Genomic DNA, 24,008 nt, shown 5'->3' with positions numbered 1-24,008 from the left:
CCTAGAAGGGAGCATAGGCAGTAATTTCTCTGACATCGGCCCTAGCAACATTTTCCTAGCTATGTCTCCTGGGGCAAGGGAAACAAAAACAAAAATAAACTATTAGGACTCTATCAAAATAAAAACTTCTGCACAGCGAAGGAAACAATCAACAAAACTAAAAGGCAACCTCCAGAATGGGAGAAGATATTTGAAAATGACATATCCAATAAAGGGTTAGTATCCAAAATATAAAGAACTTATAAAACTCAACACCCAAAAAACAAATAATCCAATTAAAAAATGGACAGAAGACATGAACAGACATTTTCCAAAAGAAGGCATCCAGATGGCCAACAGACACATGAAAAGATGCTCAACATCACTCGTCATCAGGGAAATACAAATCAAAACTATAATGAGATATCACCTCAAACCTGTCAGAATGGCTAAAATCAAAAATACAAGAAACAAGTTTTGGCGAGGATGTGGGGGAAAAGGAACTCTCTTTGCACTGTTGGTGGGAATGCAAACTGGTACAGCCCCTCTGGAAAACAGTATGGAGGTTCCTCTAAAAGTTAAAATTAAAAAAAAAACTACAATCCAGTAATCAAACTACTGGGGATTTACCCAAAAAATACAAAACCATTAATTGAAAGGGATACGTGCAACCCTGTTTATTGCACGTTATCTACAATAGCAAATTATGGAACCAGCCCAAGTGTCCATTGATTGATGAATGGGTAAAGAAGATGTGAGATATATAATGGAATATTATTCAACCATAAAAGAGAATGAAATCTTGCCATTTGCAATGACATGGATGGAGCTAGAGAGTATAATCCTAAATGAAATAAATCAGTCCGAGAAAGACAAATAACCATATGATTTCACTCGTGTGGAATTTAAGGAACAAACACAAAACAAGCAAAAGAAAGAGAGAGACAAACCAAGAAACAGACTCTTAACTATAAGAGAACAAACTGATAGTTACCAGAGGGGAGATAGGTGATAGGGATTAAGGAATGCACTTGTCCTGATGAGCACAGAATGATGTATGGACTTGTTGAGTTGCTGTATTGTACACCTGAAACTAATATAACACTGCATGTTAACTATACTGGAATTAAAATAAAAGCTTAATAAAAAATGAATCCTAATGTAAACTATGGACTTTAGGTAGTAATAATCAATGTTGGTTCCTCAACTGTAAAAAAATATACCACACCAGGGGCAGCTGGGTGACTCAGTTGGCTCTAGATCTCAGCTCAGGTCTTTATCTCAGGGTCATGAGTTCAAGCCCCGCAGTGGGCTCCTCACCAGGTGTGGAGTCTACTTTAATATATATAAATATATATATACACACACACACACACACACACACACGCATACATATATATATATACCACGCCAATGTAAGCTGTTAACAATAGGGGAACTGAGGGCAGAGAGAGGGAGTATATGGAAATTCCATACTTTCTGCTCAATTTTTCTCTAAGCCTAAAATTGCTCTAAAAAATAAAGTCTACTAATTAAAAAAAAATGGACATTTTGAGAGAGTGCCAAGTCAGCTTGTCACATCTATTTTGACTGCTAATGATACTTTTGTTATGCAGAATTTTTTATACAGAATTGTTATGGCTTCTGCTTTTGTGTCCTTCTGAAAAATCTTCTCTACATAGATCTTTTAAAAAATATTCTATATTTTCTTTTAATAGCCTTATAGTTTCATTTTTCTTTATTTAAAATCTTTCATTAATCTGGATTTTATTTCAGTATTAGAATTAAATATTTATAGTACCTTTTTTTAAAGACATAGTAAAATGCAAGCCATAGAGAAGGCATTTTAGGAGCGCCTGGGTGGCTCAGTCAGTTAAGCGTCTGCCTTTGGCCCACGTCATGATCCTGCGGTCCTGGGATCGAGCCCAACATTGGGCTCCCCGCTTCCTTGGGGAGCCTGCTTCTCCCTCTCCCTCTGCCTGGTGCTCGGTCTCCTTGTACTCTCTCTGTCAAATAAATAAAATCTTTTTTTAAAAAAAGAGGGAGAAGGCATTTCAGGTTAAATGGTATAACACTGATCTAAAACCCTCTCTATGTTGTGGTGTGTGTTGAGAAATGAAGCAGGAGTCTTAAACTACAGTCAATAGGCCCTTGGGGTTCACGAATGCACTGTGCAAGAGGGCTTGGGAATCCCCAATACTGTGTGTGTGTGTGTGTGTGTGTGTGTGTGTCTGTGCACACCTACCATGCAATCATATTGTACATTTTGGATGGAGTATTCTGTCACTTTTATCAAGTTCTCAGAAGTGTTCACAAATCCAAAATGATTAAGAATACTGGAGGTGAGGGGGGCGCCTGGGTGGCTCAGTCGTTAAGCATCTGCCTTCGGCTCAGGTCATGATCCCAGGGTCCTGGGATTGAGCCCCGCATCGGGCTCCTGCTTGGCGGGAGGCCTGCTTCTCCCTCTCCCACTCCCCCTGCTTGTATTCCCTCTCTCGCTGTGTCTCTCTCTGTCAAATAAATAAATAAAATCTCAAAAAAAAAAAAAAAGTGCTGGAGGTGAGGAAAACTTTTCCTCACAATAGACAAACTCTGATAAAATTTCCAAAAAGGATATTATCGCTTACCAAATGGAGTATTTACCTTTCTAGAGAATGCTTTTGTAAACTGTACTACTTAGGAATCATTCATGATTATGCTCATAGAGCCACATTTATTTTTTTTATTATGTTATGTTAATCACCATACATTACATCATTAGTTTTTGATGTAGTGTTCCATGATTCATTGTTTGTATATAATACCCAGTGCTCCATTCAGTACATACCCTCGTTAATACCCATCACCAGGCTAATCCATCCCCCGACCCTTCTCCCCTCTAGGACCCTCAGTTTGTTTCTCAGAGTCCATAGTCTCTCATGGTTCGTCTCCCCCTCCAATTTCCCCCCCCTTCATTTTTCCCTTCCTGCTAGCTTCTTCTTCTTTTTTTTTTTAACATATAACGTATTATTTGTTTCAGAGGTACAGGTCTGTGATTCAACAGTCTTACACAATTCACAGTGCATAGAGCCACATTTAGAAAAAACTAAAAGCAAAAACATCTTTGAGATGATTATATCAGTCAAAAGTCCTAATGATAAGAATCGGTAAAATTTTGAAATTTGTTTGCTCGGGGTATAAGCAGAAACAAATTCTTAAGATTCTAAAATAAAAAAAAAACATGTCAAAGTTTATAATTGATCATCATATATCAAGTCTAAGCAAAAACAAAAGGTAAATGCTAACTCATTCATTTCAAATTAACTATAATTAATAGAACCTTACTGGAAAAGAGGAAAGTTTCTTTTTGGCATATTTTTTACTACATTTTTGTAGCTCTATTTTTTCCCCCATGGAAAAGACTTCCTTATTTCTAAAAGATATAAAGGTGAGGAAATATTTCCACTTTGAGAGCTAAAGATCATTTCTTATCCCAGGGTTTGTGTTTTTCCAGTAGATTATTGATATATTTATTAATAGTGTAATTTTTCCTGATGTGCTGATGTTTACCCATGTACTATTGTTCTTCCTCATTTCAAGAAAAGAAATATTAATATGCTAAGGAACATCACCATTTCTTAAATGCACCATTCTTCAGTTGAGAAGTTAAATTTTTAAATGAACAAGGAAATTAATTTTACTTTGTACTCTTGTTTTTAAGATTTTTTTTTTTTAATTTGTCAGAGAGAGAGAGAGAGAGCACAAGCAGGGGGAGTGGCAGGCAGAGGGAGAAGCAGGCTCCCCACTGAGCAAGGAGCCCGATACAGGACTCGATCCCAGGACCCTGGCATCATGACCTGAACTGAAGGCAGATGCTTAACCGACTGAGCCACCCAGGCGTCCCTTACTTTATACTCTTATCCTACGTTATCAGCATGAAAATATATTAATGACAAAGGGATCTATATTTTACAGATTATATATGCATGTATATCAAATATGAATATAAATAGCATATAAATGTCATCAAGTTTATGTATGGAAAGGGGCTCTCCATATTTTGATCCTATAGTTACTGTAAATGGTGACATCACCCTATGTCTTGTTGACTGTGTTCTGTGCATCTTGTTATATGTATATGTGTGTATATACTAGGGATAGAGCTTTTCTACATCATTAATTTTAACCTGAGTCTATTATCTATTAATTCCATCTGGTGTGGTTTGTTTTTCTTAATGTATGTTTGTGTGTTTGTTTTCTTTTCTCTTGCATAGGAATTTTGGATCCATCCAGTCAAGAAGTTGTAATAGAGAAACCTAGAGCAAGTGAAACCGGAGTTCCTTCAGAGCAATTGCTACCAGTGCAAGAGGTGAATGAGGAAAAAAGTGTACTAATTTCTACTCATATAAAACAGTATCATATGTCTATAAATCCATTATGAATCAAAATGTCTTGACTTTTACCCTTTGCCACCAAAGAAGAAAAATATTCCTGGTTGAAAAGCTTATAAGTTTTGGCAAAAATTGAATTTAGTTGGGACGCCGCTCTCTTGCACAGTGTTTCCTGGAAGAAGTAGGGTGCTGCAAGTGAAGAAATCTGTGTTCTTATCCTAGTTCACCGTCTACACTTTGAGAATTTGGGCTGTAGGTAATTGTTGAAAGTGAGAAAATGGACATTAGAAAGGCAAGGAAAGAGGAAAAAAAGAGCTTAACTGGTTTCTTATTTTAGAGTGCTTATCAATAATCCACTGGTCTCTGCCTGTTCTCAGATCCATTACTACCCTTCCCCCGCTCTGCTTTGTGTTATAGAGAACTAGCCTTCCAGGATTCCGGGAAGTTTGGGCCCATGGAAGGCAGTGATGGAGGACTAGAGGGTGGATAGAGAGAAACCAGAGTATTTCTTTCCTCTTTCTGTTTTAGGAAACATCACTAGTAGTAGCTGTGACTCTCATCTCCTCCATGTGACTCTCACCTCCTCCTCCTTTCTGCTCTCAACACACAGCTCCACCTGTCATGTCTGCTTTACCTTTAACTTAGACTGGTGGCCCCAGGAACCACACTCCCATATACAGTCCCTTTTCTTGTTCCTCCAGCCCTAGAAGTGGCAGTGGCTTCCTACTCTGTTAATATGTCTTGCTTCATATCTCATGTTCAGCTCCTCAAAATTCCATCACTTTCGTAACTAACACCCTACATTAAAATTCTTCCTTTTGAAATACCTAGCATGGTTTCTGTTTTCTGAATGGATCTTGACTGATATAGCAGGTAAACATTTAAAAGGGCAAAAAACGGGTGCCTGGGTGGCTCAGTTGGTTAACCGTCTGCCTTCAGCTCAGGTCATGATCCCAGGGTCCTGGATCCCAGGGTCCTGGGATCGAGCCCCACATCGGGCTCCCTGCTCAGCAGGGAGCCTGCCGGAGCCTGTCTCTCCGTCTCTCTCTGCTGCTCCCCCTGCTTGTACTCTCTCACTCTCTGTCAAATAAATAAATAAAATCTTTAAAAAGAAATTTAAAAAAAATAAAAGGGCAAAAACCCCAGAGTTTTAACAGTTTTAATATAGAAAGGAAGGGAAATAATAGGGAAAATGGAAAGTTATATATTATGCCTTAGCCAAAAATCAGCGTAGGTATTAAGAAATTAGCTCCAGGTAATAGAAGAAGGGCATTCAATAGGTATCTTGTTTTGTGCACAGAACAGAAAGCCACATTATTTCCTCTTTCTTCTTGGATCAACTAGTAAACATTCTCTATTCTAACTGGGTATGTGTGATACCAAACATCAGATGGGAAGAGTAGAACTAGGCAAGTAGTAGTTCATGAAAACAGCCTTCTAAGAGTTGATCTGAGTAGTAAGAGTTTCCAGTTTTCTTTTTTTTTTTTAAAGATTTTATTTATTTGAGAGAAAGAATGAGAGAGAGAGAGCACATGAGAGAGGGGAGGGTCAGAGGGAGAAGCAGACTCCCTGCTGAGCAGGGAGCCCGATGCGGGACTCGATCCCAGGACTCCAGGATCATGACCTGAGCCGAAGGCAGTCGCTTAACCAACTGAGCCACCCAGGCACCCCAGTTTTCTTTTTAAGAGCAGCTGTTAATGTGCTTGGTTTTCTGTATTTTGAAAAGAGAATTCAGATGGGTCAAGATATTATAATCACATATAAATTACCACAGGCAAAGGTAATCATCATTGCACAAAATACAGAATTGTCACTGAGGTCATGGCAATTAATGGCAGTTTTCACCAGAACATATTTCCTTGATTGATTGAATGAATGAATGAATGATTCTAATGAGTAGACGTGCCCTGGTGGGCAGAACAAGAGGCAGAGTTTTGTTGTTTTTAATTTTCATGGAGGTAAGTTCCTTTTTACATTTCTATCATAAATGGGTCCCAAGACAATACTGTTAGGGCAGAGGACTATACCTGTGGCCCTTCTGAAGTTTCACTTATAAGGAAGGAGATTGTATGAGCTGAGTAGTTTCAGTTATTAACTAATTTTTATGTAAAAATAAGATGAGAAATGTGTTTTCGGGCCCTATGATGTTAAAGGTCCAAATATACTTTAGAAAGAAATACACATACATAATTATATACGTACATAATTATATACGTAATGAAAATGAGAGCTACCTTTTTATTATAGATTTTGATTCTAGATTTGATTATTGATTATAGTCATAGAATTATATAGAATTTTAGCTCTGGAAGATGAATCATCTCTTTATCACTTCATACAGTATATACAGAAAGCACTAAATAAACGCTGACTGGAATGTATGTATAGGAAAAGTAAGCTAATGATCATAATCTCAGTGATTTTAGACTGAGACAAACCATAGAAATCATTCAGAATCAGCTCTTTTACTTTTCTAACCAAAAAACTGAGATCCAGAAAAATAAGTAATTCAGTCAGGCATATTGAGCCTAGGGTCCTCTGAAGTTGGAGTAGGTGAATTATTACAGTAAGCAAGATTACATTGAAACAGGGAAAATTTAATGCTAAGCCTGTGTTCACCTACTACCTGTAATTTTTTAATACTTAAGAGAACATTAGAGGACTTGGGAATAGTATACATTCATAATTATATTGAGCCCAGAACCCAAGAAAAAAAGAAGATAAAATACCACCAGCCTCCATTCCCTGCAGCCTCTCCCACTCCCCCAACACAGAGCAATGCAGATAATTTTAATTCCTCATTTCTTGGAACAAAAGTAGTGCTGCTTACCACTTTGTGGGTGAAGAAACTGAGTAAAATTCTAAAGAAGTAAAACTCTAGAAAGGTGCCTTGATTTAATTTCTCTGAGGAATTTCTTGTTGCTCTTTTTTGGCTTGTCTGGATTTCTGAGAGTGAAAAAGAAATAAAAAATTGAATATTAAATCCTGTCTTATGTTGCAATACTTGTTAACAATAAACTACAAAAAAGACTATAAAAATCTAATTTAGGCTTTATTAAATCTGTTGAATTTAAAGGTTGCTTTATGTGATAAACAGAAAATGTAACTTTTAACTCTCATAAAGATAGTTTTATTGAACTATATTTAAAAGATTAGATTTTGAAAAAAGTTTTTGATTAAATCCACTGATGAATTAAAATGAAATGCCAGTATATTACTCTGTGTAAAGAATACACGTTTTTGTATATTGCTTTATTCACTGGGTAATATTTTTCAGGTTGTAAGAATGGTTTTTGCCATTTACCAAAGAATACCTATATTCAAAAGCTGAAAGAAAGTAATAATTTTATATCTATAACAAAATGAACACTTGTTGCTGAGTTAAGATTAATATAACTTCATATTAATTTATATTTCAGGCTATTTCACTAGATTTTGCTTGGCGAAGTGCATTTAAAGAAGTGTCTCTTCCTATGGCACATTGTATAACAACAGCAATTGAAGATTTTTCCACAAAAATTCTCCAACAGGAACAGAATGAAAGGTCTTTGGCTATAACCTATGCTATGACCCTTGTAAATGTGCAGCAAGTTTGGCAAGACAGTCATGTGTTTCCTGAGGAGGATCAACCAAAGAAAATTGCAAAGGCAAGTGTCGAATGAAATCCTTTCAAACTGTCGACTGGCATAATGAGATTTTTTTTTTTTTTAATATAAGACATTGCGGGGCACCTGGGTGGCTCAGTTGATTGAGCATCTGACTCTTGGTTTTGGCTCCAGTCATGAACTCATGGGTGGTGGGATCGAGTCCTGCTCTGCACTCAGTGGGGAGTCTGCTTGAAGATTCTCTCCCTCTGTCCCTCCCTCCACACTTATATTCACTCTCTCTTCCTCTCTCTCAAATAAATAAATTTTAAAAAATATATATAAGACATTGCAAAGGGAACCTATAGAACAGTTGTTGAGTCTCTTGGCAAATACTTGGTATCCAACTCAGTACCAGATTTCTTCTCTGGTGTCCATGGGCCACAGCCACTGCTAGCAAAAAAGACTGAAACCTGTGGCCAACTTGTTGCTCCAAGAGTCTGAGGTCCCTAAAGCAGACGCTTCTGTGACTTCGTGGGGAGCTGGGAAAACTGCTTGTTTGGGCTATACCTTTGAATGATTTCCCCCGAAAAATTGAGGAGGTTGAAGGAATTACTGTCTTTTATTGGTCTAGGCAACTTTTAAATCTTTATTTACATGCTAATGCACATTCTATTTCGTTAACATCCATCTTGCATCTTTATTTGTGCCTTGAAAGTCACAGAGCATACTGAGAAAATAGGAAGTAATTATGCAAATAAATGAATACAGTTACTCAGTATTAAGCACACAACAAGTTCAGCAACTTATGATTGGAATGTTTTTAAAAGAGCATTCTTGGGGTGCCTGGGTGGCTCAGTCAGGTAAGCGACTGCCTTCACCTCAGGTCATGATCCCAGGGTTGGGATCAAGCCCCACATGGGGTTCCCCGCTTAGCGGGGAGTATGCCTCTCTTTCTCCATCTGCCTCTCCCCCAGCTCATATTCTCTCTCTCTCAAATAAATAAATAAAAATCTTCTTTTTTTTTTTTTTAAAGAGCATTCTTAAAGATGGCCTCCTTATTTGGCTACTGCCAACCTGAGGCTCTAGAACATTCCCCGGGGAAGACTGTTGGCAAATTGGGAGTGCAGACTAGTATTGCCTTCCCATCCCTCCTACTTCCTTTGCCATTGAGAAAGAGTAGATTCATAATAACGACTGAAAAGCCAGTCACATCACTTCTGAAAGTTGCTGACTCCTTACCAATAAGAAGATGCCATGTGATAGTGTTTCTGATGCTTCTAGATTATTTAAAATAAATTGATAGACCTTATGTATAGGTGGTGATTAATAAGAAGATACTTTATGAAAATTCAGCAAAGAAACCAGAATAAGTTCAAAAATAATACAGATTAATATCAAGGATACATGTTTTCCAAGTTCTATTAACTACAAATAAAGCATTGTCATGTAAAGCCCTTTCATGAGTTTTTCATAATTTCGGTCTGGAAAGCATAAGTTTTGAAGGTTATATATAGAGAAGCATCCTTTTGGTATTTCCTTATAGACATAAAACATTTAACTTTCTACAAGAAACTGAGAAATTGATTATTATAACGTTGTGTCATTATATTTATGCTTGATGCCAAATTCATTATTTAGGAATTTGGCTCCCCTGTACATAAATTACACGGTGCTGTCAGAGTACAAATAACTCAGTGCTACATTTATTTCTCCCTAGTTTTGTTCTGACATCATGGAAAAACTTGACACAATGCTTCCACTGGCTCTGGCATGCAGAGATGATTCTTTCCAGGAAATTAGAGCAAACTTTGTGGAGGCCTGTTGTAAAGTGGCAACAGCTGTCCTGGCGAGACTGCAAGAGAGAGGCAAGGAGTTTCCTGCCAAAGCACCCCTGACAAACTTACACACGTTGCTCTCCACAGCGGTCTATGTCTTCCAGCATTTTACGCAGTATGATGATTTGATGAAAGAAAATACTAAGAAGTGAGTGTCATTTACATTAAGTTGATGGCCATGCTTAAAGGAACGTGTAATCTTTGGATATCACTGGAATGAAATTTTGATGATAATATTTGAGAAGGAGAAAATTACAATGAACATGGTGAATTATGTTCATTTGTCTTAACTTGAACATGTCAAAAAGGTGGAGCATGGGATCGATTAAACCAGATACATAGATTAGGAAGAGAGACAGCTATTCTTTCTAAGGCCTATTCCAGAGAGAAACCCATACATTTTCCATATTCTGATCAGGAGCAACGATTTTCTGCATGCTATTGATGACCTGACCAAACAGAACCTTCCGTTTTGTAAGGCACACCACACTGACTACCCTGGAAAGGAAAACTAAGCTTGTTTTTGTCCCTTGTATACAAGTAGTGACATAGGCACTTCTCTCTTTTGTTTCTAAGCAAACAGGATGTTAGGACTTATATAGAGAATAAATGCATTTTCCTTCTATTCTATTGACCAATGTAAACATATTTCAAAGCATCTGTATAGTAATAAGCTATCCTTAATATTTGAGCAGAAAGCATCTGGCAGTCTTACTTCTCATGTATTTGTAGTCTAAAAAGACTGTGTATTTTCTGGAAATAGAATAAAGATGACCACATGGTCTTTCCAGTGACCCTTGTACCCTCTAGGAGACAGCACAGCCTCTTGCAAAGGACCACATGGACCTGGCTTTCCAGCCCGAGTCCGACAATCTCTGCGGTATTCCTGACGCAGCATTTGTAGTCCCTTGGCTAGGAGAGAAAGCATAAGAAGATGTGATATAAATAACTAAAGATAAAAGTAAAATAAATTTGGCTTGATGCAGAATATAGCTCTGATATTTCTTTAATTCCCGTAAGTAGTCAGATACGGTGAATCACACTTGAATTAATAAACAAAATGTGCCAGAAATCACAGTATTTCTGCAGAATATTTTAAAACAGTTTATGAGATAATTGACATCTACAAAATTACAATTTTTAAAACAAAAAGAGTATGTTTTTGGGACATGTGATAGCTTCATAAAAGTTAGTTCTGACAAATGCATGTTGTTCTCTATAATAACGATACCCTAATGCCTAAATAATGCACTGATCTCTAATAATAGGCTTACAAAGAATACTTTTATTTTTGAATGATGTATTGACAATGCAGTTTGTCTCAAGTTGAAGTGCATATTTGTGGAACAGCAGATGTACGTTTTCAAAGGACTTGCAAAACAAAGACCGGCTTTTTTTTTTTTTTTCCTTTTTGGAAAGTGAATGTGGATGCAGACTTCAGCATTAGGAGGAAATGAATGATTGATATCTAATAATCAAAACCATTTGTAGTACTGGGGATTGTTACCGTCTACTGCACAGGCCTTAAATCTCTGTCTCTTTGATCATTCCCTCTGAACAGACCCGTATTCCTGGTGCCTGTCCAAAGATATCAGGAATTCATCAACACTCTCCAGTTTCAGGTTACGGACTACTGCGTCAGAGTTTGTGCTACAAGCATTTTACAGGATTCTGAGAGCCACCACTGGGATGACTACAAAGCTTTTTATGAGGTGTGAAGTTAAGTTTACTATCCCTCCTTTTTACACAAATATGTTTTACTGCCTACCTGCTTTCTGGCTAATTAGAAACATGAGTTTGGCATTACTAACACACGAAGGCTGTTAGGATAATATTTTTTAAATATTGAATTTGTACTTAGGAGAAACATTTTTTAAAAACCTGAAAGAGCTAGACATCAGAGCTCTCCTTCTGCTTAAAAGTAAAAATAACTTAATTTGAGCTGCAGCATGTGCTATCTAAGTTGGAATATAACGGGATATAATGAAAAGTCAAAGAGATTATGCCAAAATGCTGCAACTTTATATTTTTCTCCAAAGGGACCGGTTGTGGGTATTCCTGCACTTTTTTTTTTTTCTTACTGTATTTCTGTTTTTGCTAAATGTCTTTTTTTAAGCCACTTTGTTCTTTGTACATATTTTTTTGCCCTCTCGTATGTTCTTATGAAGGTGCTTTAAGACCCATCTCATCATTTATAGCTTCCCTATTTTCATTTAGCCCATGTTTTGAAATCCCAAATTTCTACCAAATTAAAGCCTAATGATTCCCAGTATAACGAAACCCAGGACCAATTAAAATTATTCATCATCAGGCTTCATCAGTTTCCCTTCCCCTCAAGCCCATCGATTATCTGTAAGCGCCAATATTTAAAATTCCTTGAAGTTGATTTCAGGGCAGGGTGAAACATTTATAATATCTTAATAAAACATAATCAGGGTTTTTAAAAGAAATTCGTCAGTCAAGCCCGATTTCATTAGCTTTCCCAATTTGCCCTTTCCTCCGGATCAAAGCTTAGGATTCTTGTTTTTCCTGACTGTCCTGATCGCCATGGAGTACTGGGAAAAACAGAGTGGAGTATTATTCTGTGGAGTCACTCTTGTCCACTCCCTGACGCCCAAGGTTCCTGTGGCTCTGTATATGCCGGAGTTATTATCATAATAAATGTTGCCATAACAGAGAAAGTTAGCTCAGAAGCTCTCTTAAAGGACTTTCCACTTTTTCTGAGGCCATTTCATCCCTCCTTTAGAGGCCCTTCCCAGAAAGTTTTTCTCTTTGTAAGAGCATTCGTGTAGGGTTTTCCAAACCGGACGTACTTCAAACAGCAGTGAGCAGAACAAGCGCGAGAAGGTGGTGGTGCCAGGGTGCTTGGGTGGCTCTGGTGGTGCCGCGGGCAGCCTGACATGAGAGCAAAAGTATTGATCTTCCCCTCTTTCGGCAGCAGCCCACTCTCCTTATTTGCCTTGAGGTAAACAGAGAGATTGAAAATGAGTCCACCTCCGGTTTCAAACTATTTCAATATGTCAGTGCACTAATGAGCAATTTTATACAATGTTTTCATTGAGGCACAGGTATCATTTCACTCTGTGTCCAACATCGGGGTATTATGTCTTCTCTCATGCAAATCGGGAGCTGGAAGAGTTGTACGGTATAAATAATAAGTGGATGCACTGAGAACCTGTTATTGAAGTTACCAAGTATTAAAAAAAAAAAAAAAACAAATTACCATGTAACATACAGCCCTTAGAACTTATGACGAGGGTTTAGTTTCAAAGACAGAAATAACGAGATAGTTACCCTGTGATTACATGGTACTGTAGCTTCCTTATACTTAAATGGTCAGTGGTTACGATTTAATTGCAGAGTTAGTGGTTGTTATTTATTGCTCAGGAAAATAAAGTGATACTGCTTTCCTATTTACCAAAAAAAAGAAACTTCTAAAAATAGCACAAATTTTAAACTGTTTTGACAACCAGAGTACTTTACAATGGTTTTATCCCGTTTCCTGCACCCTTTTCTTCTCCTCTACCCATCATTCCAACTGATCTGTGAAACAGGACTAGTATGTTTTTAGCAGGGCCGTTTTGAGAGGAAAGGAGATGAAATCTGCCTGACTGGAGGCGAAGGGTGGGATAGAGATCTCAGGGGAGCCTGTCGCCATGTGCAGAGCGTAGTAAGGAAATAGTGAAAGAACTTACAAGATATGAAGGAATATTTGCTCGTGTTTTGTGATATCAACAGAGCCCTAGATACATAATTTCCCTTTTCTAAACTGTCAGGTTGAGAGAGTCAGAGAGTTCCGTATCTCTCTGATGAGGTGCTGGTCAGATGGCACGTGGGTGTTCAGCTTACATGTTTAAAATTAAGCTTTTAGTATAGTTGACATCTGCTCAATTTTAGCAACTTGTGTTTTCCAATAGTCAAAGAATAAAGAATTGTCTGTTCAAAGATAATATTGAATGGCTTCTATAATAAAGCCCAGCTGCTTGTTTCCTGATATATAATCTAAATAAAAGCTCACATCTGTTTACATTATAGTGGGTCTATAAAAATAACAGATGTTTACTAGCAGAATAGTTTTGAAATGACAACAAATAAAGAAAGCAGGTCAGACAAATAAATGAATCACAGTTAGTTTAATGAAAACCCTTGCATACATTACAGTTACACACACTTCGAAGAGAATTGTGAAGAACGATGACCAATTCGGAATATTTTTAAGTAAACATGAAGTTTATATTTTAAAAAGTCTCTAAGTATTTTTCACGTTCAGGGAAAGAAATCTGCATGCCTCGTTACTTTTGTTTTCTCGCTTATTGATATCTATTAAGGAAATTGATTTCTATTTTGAAAAGTATGAGAAATCATGTTGGCCACATTATTAAAAGCACCCGTCCATTGCCATGGAGAGAGTTAGTGTAAATCATTCATATTTGTCATTACATCAGCTGGGGCAATTTTGCTTTAGTTAACATACAACACAAAAAGTATGACAAAATCAAGCTTTAAAGCTCCTTTCTTACTTCAGGAAATTTTAAAAAGTGTTCCTTATCACAGAACACACAGCAAAGAAAGTATAAGAAACTCTAATTTTGCTACTTCCACATGAATTTTGTAATTTTTTTTCTTAAACAATTTTGATATATGTCTAGTCCAGAAGTCAGAAGTGGTCAAAACCCCCCTCCTTTGAACCTGACTCTTGGACAAAATGATGCTCTAGTTTCCCACCCAAGTATACCAGTTCTACTCGTTTATAAACTCCATTTGAAAGTCAATAGAAATTGACCATAAATTATTCTTACAGTGACTACCAAAGATTTTAGCAATCAGAGAAATTATCAGAAGAATAGTATGTAAGGAAAATACTGATAGGCATATCCGCCTGAGAAACTATCAACTTTTGCTATAAAAAAACAGATTTTTTTTTTTAATGATGTTTGAGAGCTATCAGTAGTGGGCAAAGCAGGAATTTTAAGTCAAAGAGGATTGCTTAGAGATAAAATGCGAAGTTTTGCTCATTTAATTTTTGATATGGTAACAATCAGGGTTAATACTTGAAAAACATTCTACTCTTCCTATTTCAAGTAGTTTTTTTAATCTGCTTTGAGGAAAATGAGGTCAAACGACTAGCATACCTCCCTGAGAGCCTGTTAACTCATTAATGCTTGTAAATCACTTGAGGCCACATTCTCATTTCTGCCTGTTCCCACTGGTCTTAGCTGCTCTTGGGTCTTCCTCTGTGGTCAGGGAGAATTTGGTACCCACAGAAGAGGTCTGTAGGGGATGGAAAGGAAGGAGAATCTGGCCCCTTGGGTCTGTAGGGGGTGGAAAGGAAGGAGAATCTGGCCCCTTGGAAGTATAAAGTACTGTAAAAATGCTAAGAAATGATAACATCTGCCTAAGCTTTACAAACTCTTATAAAATCAGACCATTATGGTATCTGTTTCTAGCATGGTTATTAAAACCCCATGAATGAAGTAGCCTAATGTAATAATCTTTAATAGTTACCCATCCCCCCTTGGTTTCATGCATGTTGATAAGTATGTGGTATGTAAGTTTATCTTTATTCCTGTCATTTCATTATAATGTGAAATCTCAAACATTTATAAGAGTGACCTCCATGATGGTAATAGTCTTAGGAAAATATACATACTTAATTTAAATTATTAAAATTTAATTTTAGAAGAACCAGACCACTATCTTAAATGAGCATGACTTGTTTGGCAACTGTAGAGTTGATTGCTTAAAGTAAATTTTAAACTCCAGGCTAGGAGTAGGTAAATCAAGGTATGCTGGGTTAAAAGCCTGTGGCCTGGATTTGCACTAGAATATCTGGTCTCGTAATTGAAATAAAACATATGTTCCTTTGTCAATAAGGATGTTTTACATCTTGTCAAAAATCTTTCTTGGTCATTGAGTGTGTCTGACTCTCCAGCTATTTCCTTTCAGCCTGAACTAATTACGTTCATAGGAAGCAAACTGACATTTTGGAAGATGTGAGTCTATTGTTTAATGTGTGGTGGTTTTGCCAGGGGGAAAGATGCTCCTTCTCACTCCAGATGTGGCATTATTTCTTCTGTGCTCTTCATCACGATCTCTGGACCATTCTGCCCCCTAAGTTAGCCCAGGTGATCCTAACAGAAGTGCTGGAGAAATCTTTGGGTCTACTGGCCTCCAGATATGCTCGGGCCCATCCCAGTTACAAGCGAACGCCACAGATCAGGTAATTGAAGTTGTGAAAACCATTGCTTTTCAAGAAAACTTTTTCATCAACTGGTATAAAGCAGAATGTAATTCTGAATCTCATGACATAACTCCTTGTATATTTAACATGTTTCTAACATCTGAAAGGAAATCATATTCAACTCTCCTGAGATAACTTAAGTGGAAATGTGGAACTTCAATCAAAATAACTTTGCTCTTTTTTTTTCTTAAAACTGTATGTAGAACCCACTTGTTTCTAAAAAAAAAAAAAATGATTCAAGATGTATTACAGTCTAAGACATTTATATACAAAGGTTATTAAATAAGATAAAGAGGGAAAATTGAGGCCTGAAATGGAGAAGGAAGCAGCAGTGCTGTGATGGAGCAGTTAATTTGATTTTGAAATTCTAGACAACCAGGGGATTTTAGTTTTTCTTTTTGTTTTTAAGCTTTTAAATTGTGTAGTTTAGGGGCACCTGGGTGGCTCAGTCATTAAGCATCTGCCTTCGTCTCAGGTCATGGTCCCAGGGTCCTGGGATCAAGCCCCGCATCGGGCTCCCTGCTCCGCGAGACGCCTGCTTCTCCCTCTCCCACTCCCCCTGCTCGTGTTCCCTCTCTCGCTGTGTCTCTCTCTCTGTCTTCAAAATCTTCAAAAAAATCAAAATCAAAATAAGTAAATAGTGTAGTTTATCTTCATCAGGAAACTCCTTTGTCTAATAATTTTTCTTCTTGATATATTCTAATCACTTCTTTCTTTTTCTCCTTTATTGTTTTCCTTTCTTTCCATCATGTATTGCTAAAAACCAGTGCAGTAAAATGGGGACCCACAGACAAAGAGGTGCAGCAGTCACTGGGTGGTAATGACTAAACTATAGTCCAGGTCTACGAGGCATCTAGGCAATGGCTACAACAATGTGCGTAAAAGACTACAACAGTCCAGGCAAAGAAGAGGCTTTTGTTTTATAAATATTCTCACTAATGTGATTAAGATCTGTCTTTTCTTCAGATATATATTAGGAAAAACCTAAAGACACCAGAGGCTTTTTTTTTTGGCAGCAGGAATCATTTCCTGATCATGTTCTTGTAAAGCATGCTGCATTTGAAGGGTATTTAGGTCCTGCTACGGTGTTTCATAAATATGGTATTTTGCAAAGGCTGTTTTGAATTACTGACCAAGCATTTTTTTTAAAGCATTGAACTGAGAAGAATAGATGGAAAGTCTTTTCTGAGAGCAAAGAGTACCTTCATTCTTTTTTGTGTAGCTTAAATCCCTTTTGACTAGGAGGTGGCAAGTCATTATGAGATGTTTGTGAAATCAGATTTACTGGGTAGTATGTTTAATTGACTGTACTATAGAGACTTTTGGTTTATGTTTTCTGGGTGGTTACATAAAAATGCCATGAAAAGCTAGAGTTATTTCTTACAGTTTTTTAAAGAAAAATAAATAAATAATTTTATTTGATTAATACTAAACCATTGTTACTGTGGCAATCAGAGTATGTGTGTGTATGTGTGCGTGTGTGTGTGTGTGTGTGTGTGTGTACATATATCTTGGATTTGTAATTGTTTAATTAACTATTAGAGCAAATGGATGCAAATTGCAGTTAAACCTTCCTAAAGGCAGTTATTGATGTTTTCGTATTCCAGTGGCCTCCAACCATCATATGACCAAAACCATATATATCGTATGTAATATGTGTTATATGTTAGTAATATATATGTAAACTTATTTTATATATATGTATGTAATAAATACATAAATAAATTTGAGGCCAAAGTCTCATTTTAAAAGATCTTCATACTTACTTGTTTTCTTATCACTTCATGATTTCCATCATCTATTTCTTGAACACTGAATTTAAAAGAAAAAATTAACTGAGGTTTGTGCAATTCAGTCATATACCAAAATAATCTTTAAACAGATCTTTGGGTCTCTGTTAAAACACAGGAAAGATAGAAACGAAGAAATGAGTTTATGAATAAGATTATAAAATACAACAAAGTTTCCACAAATTTCTTCAATATTGAAAATTTTGGAAACTGTAGTCTTCTCCATTTATGCTTCTGGTCTCATTTTTTTCTTCCTCTACCATTTGCTGGGGAAACATGTTACCCAAACTTGTAACTTTCTTTTGGCGGCCTGTGCTTGGATAAGGAGAATTGTTCTCCTATCAAAATTTTACCTATCATATACATGTGGATAATAGCAAATTTTCTTTTAATCTGGCTCCTCTTTTGCTGGACATAATTTCAAGGAAAATCTCTTGAGCTTCTTGAACAGTATCCTAATAATGCAAAATAAACCTTAAAAAAAAAAAACAGAAAAGAAAGAAAAGCACTCCTAAAACACTTCGGTATTATAGATAGACCTCACCATTCCTAAAGATAATGCTATATGAGTCATCTAACACCTGGAAACTCAAATGCTAAGCTTTGATTCTTTCTCTCTTTGATCTCTGAAGCTCTGGTATCTAACCAAATATTTCTATTCTTATATATGTTTAATATAAAAGATATGAAGGATAGTGTATATACCAAGCAGAAAAACAGTTTAACATGATTTTCTTTTTCTTTCCAATAGACTTGATGTCACGACAATTTTAATATGCACTGAGAACATGTTATGGTCAGTTTGTCCATCTGTACAGAAGCTTTTGAATCCTCATGAGTATATAGATGATAAAATTTTTAAAATTCATACCCATTGTAATAATCTGTTCACAACATTAGTCATTTTGACGTCACCCTTAACTGAATTGTATCAGTAAGTATCAAACATATTTTCTTTTTAGCTATTGTGATATGTAAATAACGGGACTTAAAGTTATTTTCATACTACTTATTGAATTGTGTGAAGTAGCAAGTAGAAATATTTTGAAGTGCGTTTTTGATATTGTGATTTGGGCCATTTTACAAAACGAACTAATACTGTTATATCTCTATCGGTCAATCTCAATCAGATGCTAAGGCGCCAGTAGGATCGGGATTACCTTGAGCTTCACTATTTGAGTTGTTTAAGTGATTTTATTAATGGGTTGGTTATTTTCAATCATAGCTTGATACTTAATGAAGAAGAAAATCATATCTAATGGCTTTTTACTCTCTTGAAAATATTTTTTAGTTTTAATTTGATATAAAGTGCTTTGCTCTAATAGAAAAATTTTAAAAGTTGATGCCAAAATATTCCCAAATCTGGAAGAAACCTAATGTTTCCACATTGTCAGTTAATCTGCCATCCATTTGCATTTTGAGTATTGGGCTGTAGTGTCTGAGCTAGTAATGGTAGGTGGCAATAGGAATAAGTAATTGCATTTTTATTTTCTGTCTATCCATCTATTTGCTTATTTAAAGTAAACTCTATGCCCAACATGGGGCTTGAACTCACGACCCCAAGATCAAGAATCACGTGCTCTACTGACTAAATCAGCCCTGTGCCCCAGCAATTGCATTTTTTTTTTTGGAAAATGAGATGGAAGTGTATTGAATACAGTATGAGGGAGAAGCAGGCATAAGAGGAAAGGAGAGACTGTCTGCCAGGAAGCAGTGGGGGGGGGGGGCGGCTATAGTTAGGAGGAAGAGTGAGGAGGTATGGGAATGTATGCAATTTTCCTTCTTTAGTACCCGTGCCAGGTTTCAAGTAGCCCATTGGTCAGCTAGGGCCTATGGATATTTTGAGGTGGGTCATTAGAGAGCCTGTTTGCATTCAGCCCGGTGCTCACCATGGGCCCTTTTCCCTTACTCAGGTTTTCATTGCTCACGCCTGTTGCCTAACAGTGTCCTCCGCATTCCCCCATGACAGATCAACAGTGATGGATCTTTGACATTTGGGTGGAAGTCTCATCTTCAGTAGCTGCTTCATGCTGGACAGGCAGCACACTGTTCCTACCTAAATTTGTTGGTCTGTCAGGGGTTCTGTGCAGGTATAGACCAGAGCATGGTATTATATTAACACGCAGACAGGCGATTTGAGTGAAAATCCCTGGTGGGCAGGTCCACGGGATTTAGGGGGAGGGGATCTTTCGATGGTATGGGCTGGGATCCTTGTTGAACCATCATTTGTACAGAATTGTTGGATTCACTCAGACTCGTGGGAACGTTTTTTGCCCATAGATCAAGATGGCAGCTGGATCCGAGGGAACAAAGGAAAAAAGGGGAGCCCAAAAGAAGCAAGGTGGCTGAGAGTCAGCCAGTGTCAGGAAAGGGTCCCAACCAAGGTGGTAATGTGTGTGGTTTCACCCTGGATGAGCTGCCCCTACCAGCTGCACCACATGTCAGGAATGGAGGCCTCAGGAGGGTGGAATGGGAGAGGAGAGGAAAGGGATCCTTCACCCTCACAGGCACCAGAGTCCAACCTGTTCACCCTCAGACCTTCAGACCACACCGAGGAGCCGCCCTGGCCAGAAATCTGTTGTGTGAGGCATACTAGGGTTAGACAGCAGAAGAGCCAAAAACAGAAAGGAGAGGGAGGGCAGGTTCCCTCCAAAGGCAAGAGGGGAACTGGCTCCCTCTGGAGCTTCAGATATCCTCACAGAGGAGTAACCTCTGCTGGTTACTCAGTTCCCCAAGGTCGTCAGTTTCCCAAGGAGTACTAGAGCGATCCACTGGGGGAAAAGTCCTGAGAAAGTCCCGGAGAATCCAGGGAAAGTGCCAGGCCATCAGAGGTTCCGGGTGAGGGGTACCAAATGTGGGGTGACCCCATCGGGTGAAAGAACTCACCCAAGGCAGAACAAAGGAGACAGAGGTTTATTAATACACTGGAAGGGAGTAGCGGGCAGGACAGCAAAGGAGAGACTCATCGATTGCATTTTTAAAATGTGGAAGAGTTTTATGTAGTAAATAAGACTTAGGGAAATTAAAAATTTTGAACTACTTTTCTGATTTATTTCCTTTGAATTGGTAATATTGGAGAAGACGCTGAAGTAGATCTTATCATAAAACAATAATACAATTTTGTTTAAATTCTCCCTCAAAATAGTCACTTTATCTTGAAAGACTAGATAATTGCATATTCTTAGTTTCTTGGATAGGAAAAAGTACGCATATTTCTACTTCTTAGGATAAATTCGGTAAAGTATTCCTTTCTGGAAGATTCTGGTAAGAGAAATATATAAATCTTGATTTTCAGTAAATTTTGAGACTTTTGTGTTAGGAATTCTATGGGTAATTAACAAGTTTGATTTCAATTTCCCTATAATTTTCACCCACTCTGACTTTCAACAAACCCATTGTTTATAGATTGTTTCTTCTGGCAACCCTACCCTTGAGAACTAATTTTAGAAATGGAGAATTCTTTCACAAAGGGAAGAAATAGTGAGATAAATTGCCATAAGTTTGGGATTATATGCATAATAGTTCATAATCATAAAAAGCTCAAGGTCTGAAGCACATAATAAATCCTAGGAAACTCAACTGATTTACCATAGATGAAAAAATCGCTATGCTCTTAGTTCAACGGGTCATTTCATCTGAGAGGAAGGCCCTGTGAAAATCAGGAACAAAGTTGACAAATTTCATGGATTGGTCATGGTGAGCGATATTGAATTTCATGGTTTGTCACAGATGAATAGAAAAATTTTAACCCCCCAATGCATTTGTAAAACAAATAAATTATTATCAGATTGCATATTTTAATAATAATAATGTAACATACATTCATTATTGTTAACCCATGGCCTTTTGATACATTTTTTAACAACTATGCAAGTACTCAAATCTCTGTGATTTGTGCATTAGATACTGCACTGTAACCTCATTCAACAAATTTAAATTGCTAATTTCAACCAGGATTACAGAACATTTTACACCAAGCACTGCCTCTGGTTTTTCTTAATATAAAACATACATGGCTACATTGCTTTGAAGCATGAACAAAAGTCTAGATACTTTCCTTTTTAATATTTCTCAGTTCATATAAATTTTCACAAATTGTATCCATTCATGTTGATTTAAATTTTATGATTGTTTTTCTAGAATATCAATGCAGTCTTTGAAATGTATTTTGCTTTATATTGACAAAGGAAATCTATAGGACAGCATGTTCTTCACCAAGTAGGAAAAAGTTGTACGTGTGTTACAAGGACCCTATTGATTTATTTAGCTTCCTCTTACAGCCAGGGTATGAGATTGTTATATTATTAGTATTTAGGGAAAAAATGTGTCTCTATTTCACATTTAAAAATTAATAAAGAGGGCACATACTGAATGGAGCACTGGGTGTTATACACAAACAATGAACCTTGGAACACTACATCAAAAACTAATGATGTAATGTATGGTGATTAACATAACATAATAAAAAAAATTAAACTGTATGCTTTGAGGAATTGGTGAAAAGTAACAATCAGATATTGATAGTATTGAATTTTTTATAAACTGTACCTGACATTTGTCACTACATGCGATATTCCTTTTTTGAAGGTGACTGCCTTTCTTCCAAGTAGTTCTGACAGATGAACTGAATGTATTTTCCTTTCTGAGTTTAGTGTAGGATCACTAAATCCCAGGGCAGGCATACATGATTTTAAAATCTTTTCAGGAAGAATGAAACCTGTTTGCAAAAATGTGTGTTCTCTTTTAACTCTCCTTTGTAGATTTCTGTTAGAATTTTATAAAAGGAGTACATTAAGTTTGTCCTCGAGGGAATGAGACCTGCTGAAACATAAAATATTCACCATGTATTTTCCAAAATGCCTATTGCTTGTAGATCTTCCATCAAGGCAGTTAAAGTGCACATTCGGAAGCATCCTCGGTGCACATTAACCCACATACTCAAACATGGTTTCAGATGGTGCGTTTTGCTTGCGTAGAACATTAATTTTCATTTCTATATGCAAAGAATTAAAATTTAATTTCTTAGAATTTTAGGTAAATGCAGTTTAGTTTCAATTCAATCAATGTTGTTGCCTCTCCAGCCTCTCTGATTAAGTACAGGGATTAAGCACAAGGGTTACAGCAGTGAGCAAGATAAATACCTGCCATCAAGTAAAGTCTAATAAAATTTCTAATGTTAAAATTAAATTTATTTACACACACATGCCCACTCTCCCCAGTGTCACAACATTTAATAACATGGAAGAATGAATTTCAGTACAAGTGCCAACCCACCAGGCAAGGGCCGGAGTCATCAGATATGGGCCCGAATACTGACCATCAGACCTATCTTGAGGTTCACTTGGTATCACTAATATGGCTTTGAATAACTAGATTCCAAGGTATTTCAAAATATGCTGTGTTTATAGTTTGGTTTCAAACCAACACTAGGTATTTTGAGGTTATGGTCTTAGCCTGTTTATTTACTTATTTATTTTAAAATATTTCATTGTCCCTCACAAAGCAGAGCATGGACTGAAATTTCACTTTTCATACTTCAAGAACGTCTGGCATGCTTTGAAAATAGGCATTTCCTCAAAACATTAAGCATAGAGTATGCTTATGTAAAATATTGAGCATATGGTCCTATGACCCAGCAGTTTTACTCTTAGGTATAGACCTAAAAGAAGTAAAAATGTATGTCAGTACAAAGATTTGTATACAAGTGTTCATAGCAGCATTTTAATAGTAGCACAGAGTGAAAAAAACCCAAATGCCCATCAACTGGTGAATGGATAAACAAAATGTAGCGTATCCATGTAGTGGAATATTATTCAGCCATAAAAAAAATTTGGAGTGCTGACAGTTGCTACCTACCTCACTTCAGGACTGAACGTCAAAAGCATCATGTTAAGTTTAAAAAGCCAGACAAAAGAGAGTACATATTGTCCAGTTCACTTTACTAGAAATTTTCAAAATAAGTAATAAGGGACAAAAAATAGATTGATTAGTGGTTGCCAGAGGCTGGGAGGAGAGAGAATGGGTAATACCTGCTAGTGGGTACAGGATCTCTTTTGAGGGTAATGAAAATGTTATAAAATGAGATAGTGGTGAAGGTTACACAACTCTGAATATACTGGAAACCATTTGTTGTCAACTTAAAATGAGTACATTTTGGTATATGAGTTAGATATCTTAATAAAGCTCTTAAAAATGAATATGTACTG

General features: G+C 36.9%; 1 protein-coding gene across 6 annotated transcripts in view; it reads left to right on the top strand.

Annotated features, from left to right (window-relative positions):
* The window catches only part of KIAA0825 (KIAA0825 ortholog), a 414,781-nt gene that overhangs the window by 114,489 nt on the left and 276,284 nt on the right, over positions 1-24,008 (top strand). For all 6 annotated transcript variants that reach the window (XM_035727666.1, XM_035727664.1, XM_027605650.2 and 3 more), the window contains 6 exons: positions 4,233-4,327; positions 7,769-7,996; positions 9,654-9,919; positions 11,333-11,483; positions 15,801-15,991; positions 18,554-18,736. In XM_035727666.1, the coding sequence (XP_035583559.1) occupies positions 4,233-4,327; positions 7,769-7,996; positions 9,654-9,919; positions 11,333-11,483; positions 15,801-15,991; positions 18,554-18,736 (1,114 nt within the window). The remainder of the gene's footprint in view (positions 1-4,232; positions 4,328-7,768; positions 7,997-9,653; positions 9,920-11,332; positions 11,484-15,800; positions 15,992-18,553; positions 18,737-24,008) is intronic.

This window comes from Zalophus californianus, chromosome 5 (genome assembly GCF_009762305.2).
Source record: "Zalophus californianus isolate mZalCal1 chromosome 5, mZalCal1.pri.v2, whole genome shotgun sequence".
In the NCBI taxonomy this organism is placed as follows: domain Eukaryota; kingdom Metazoa; phylum Chordata; class Mammalia; order Carnivora; family Otariidae; genus Zalophus; species Zalophus californianus.
This window is presented reverse-complemented; position numbering and strand designations above follow the sequence as displayed.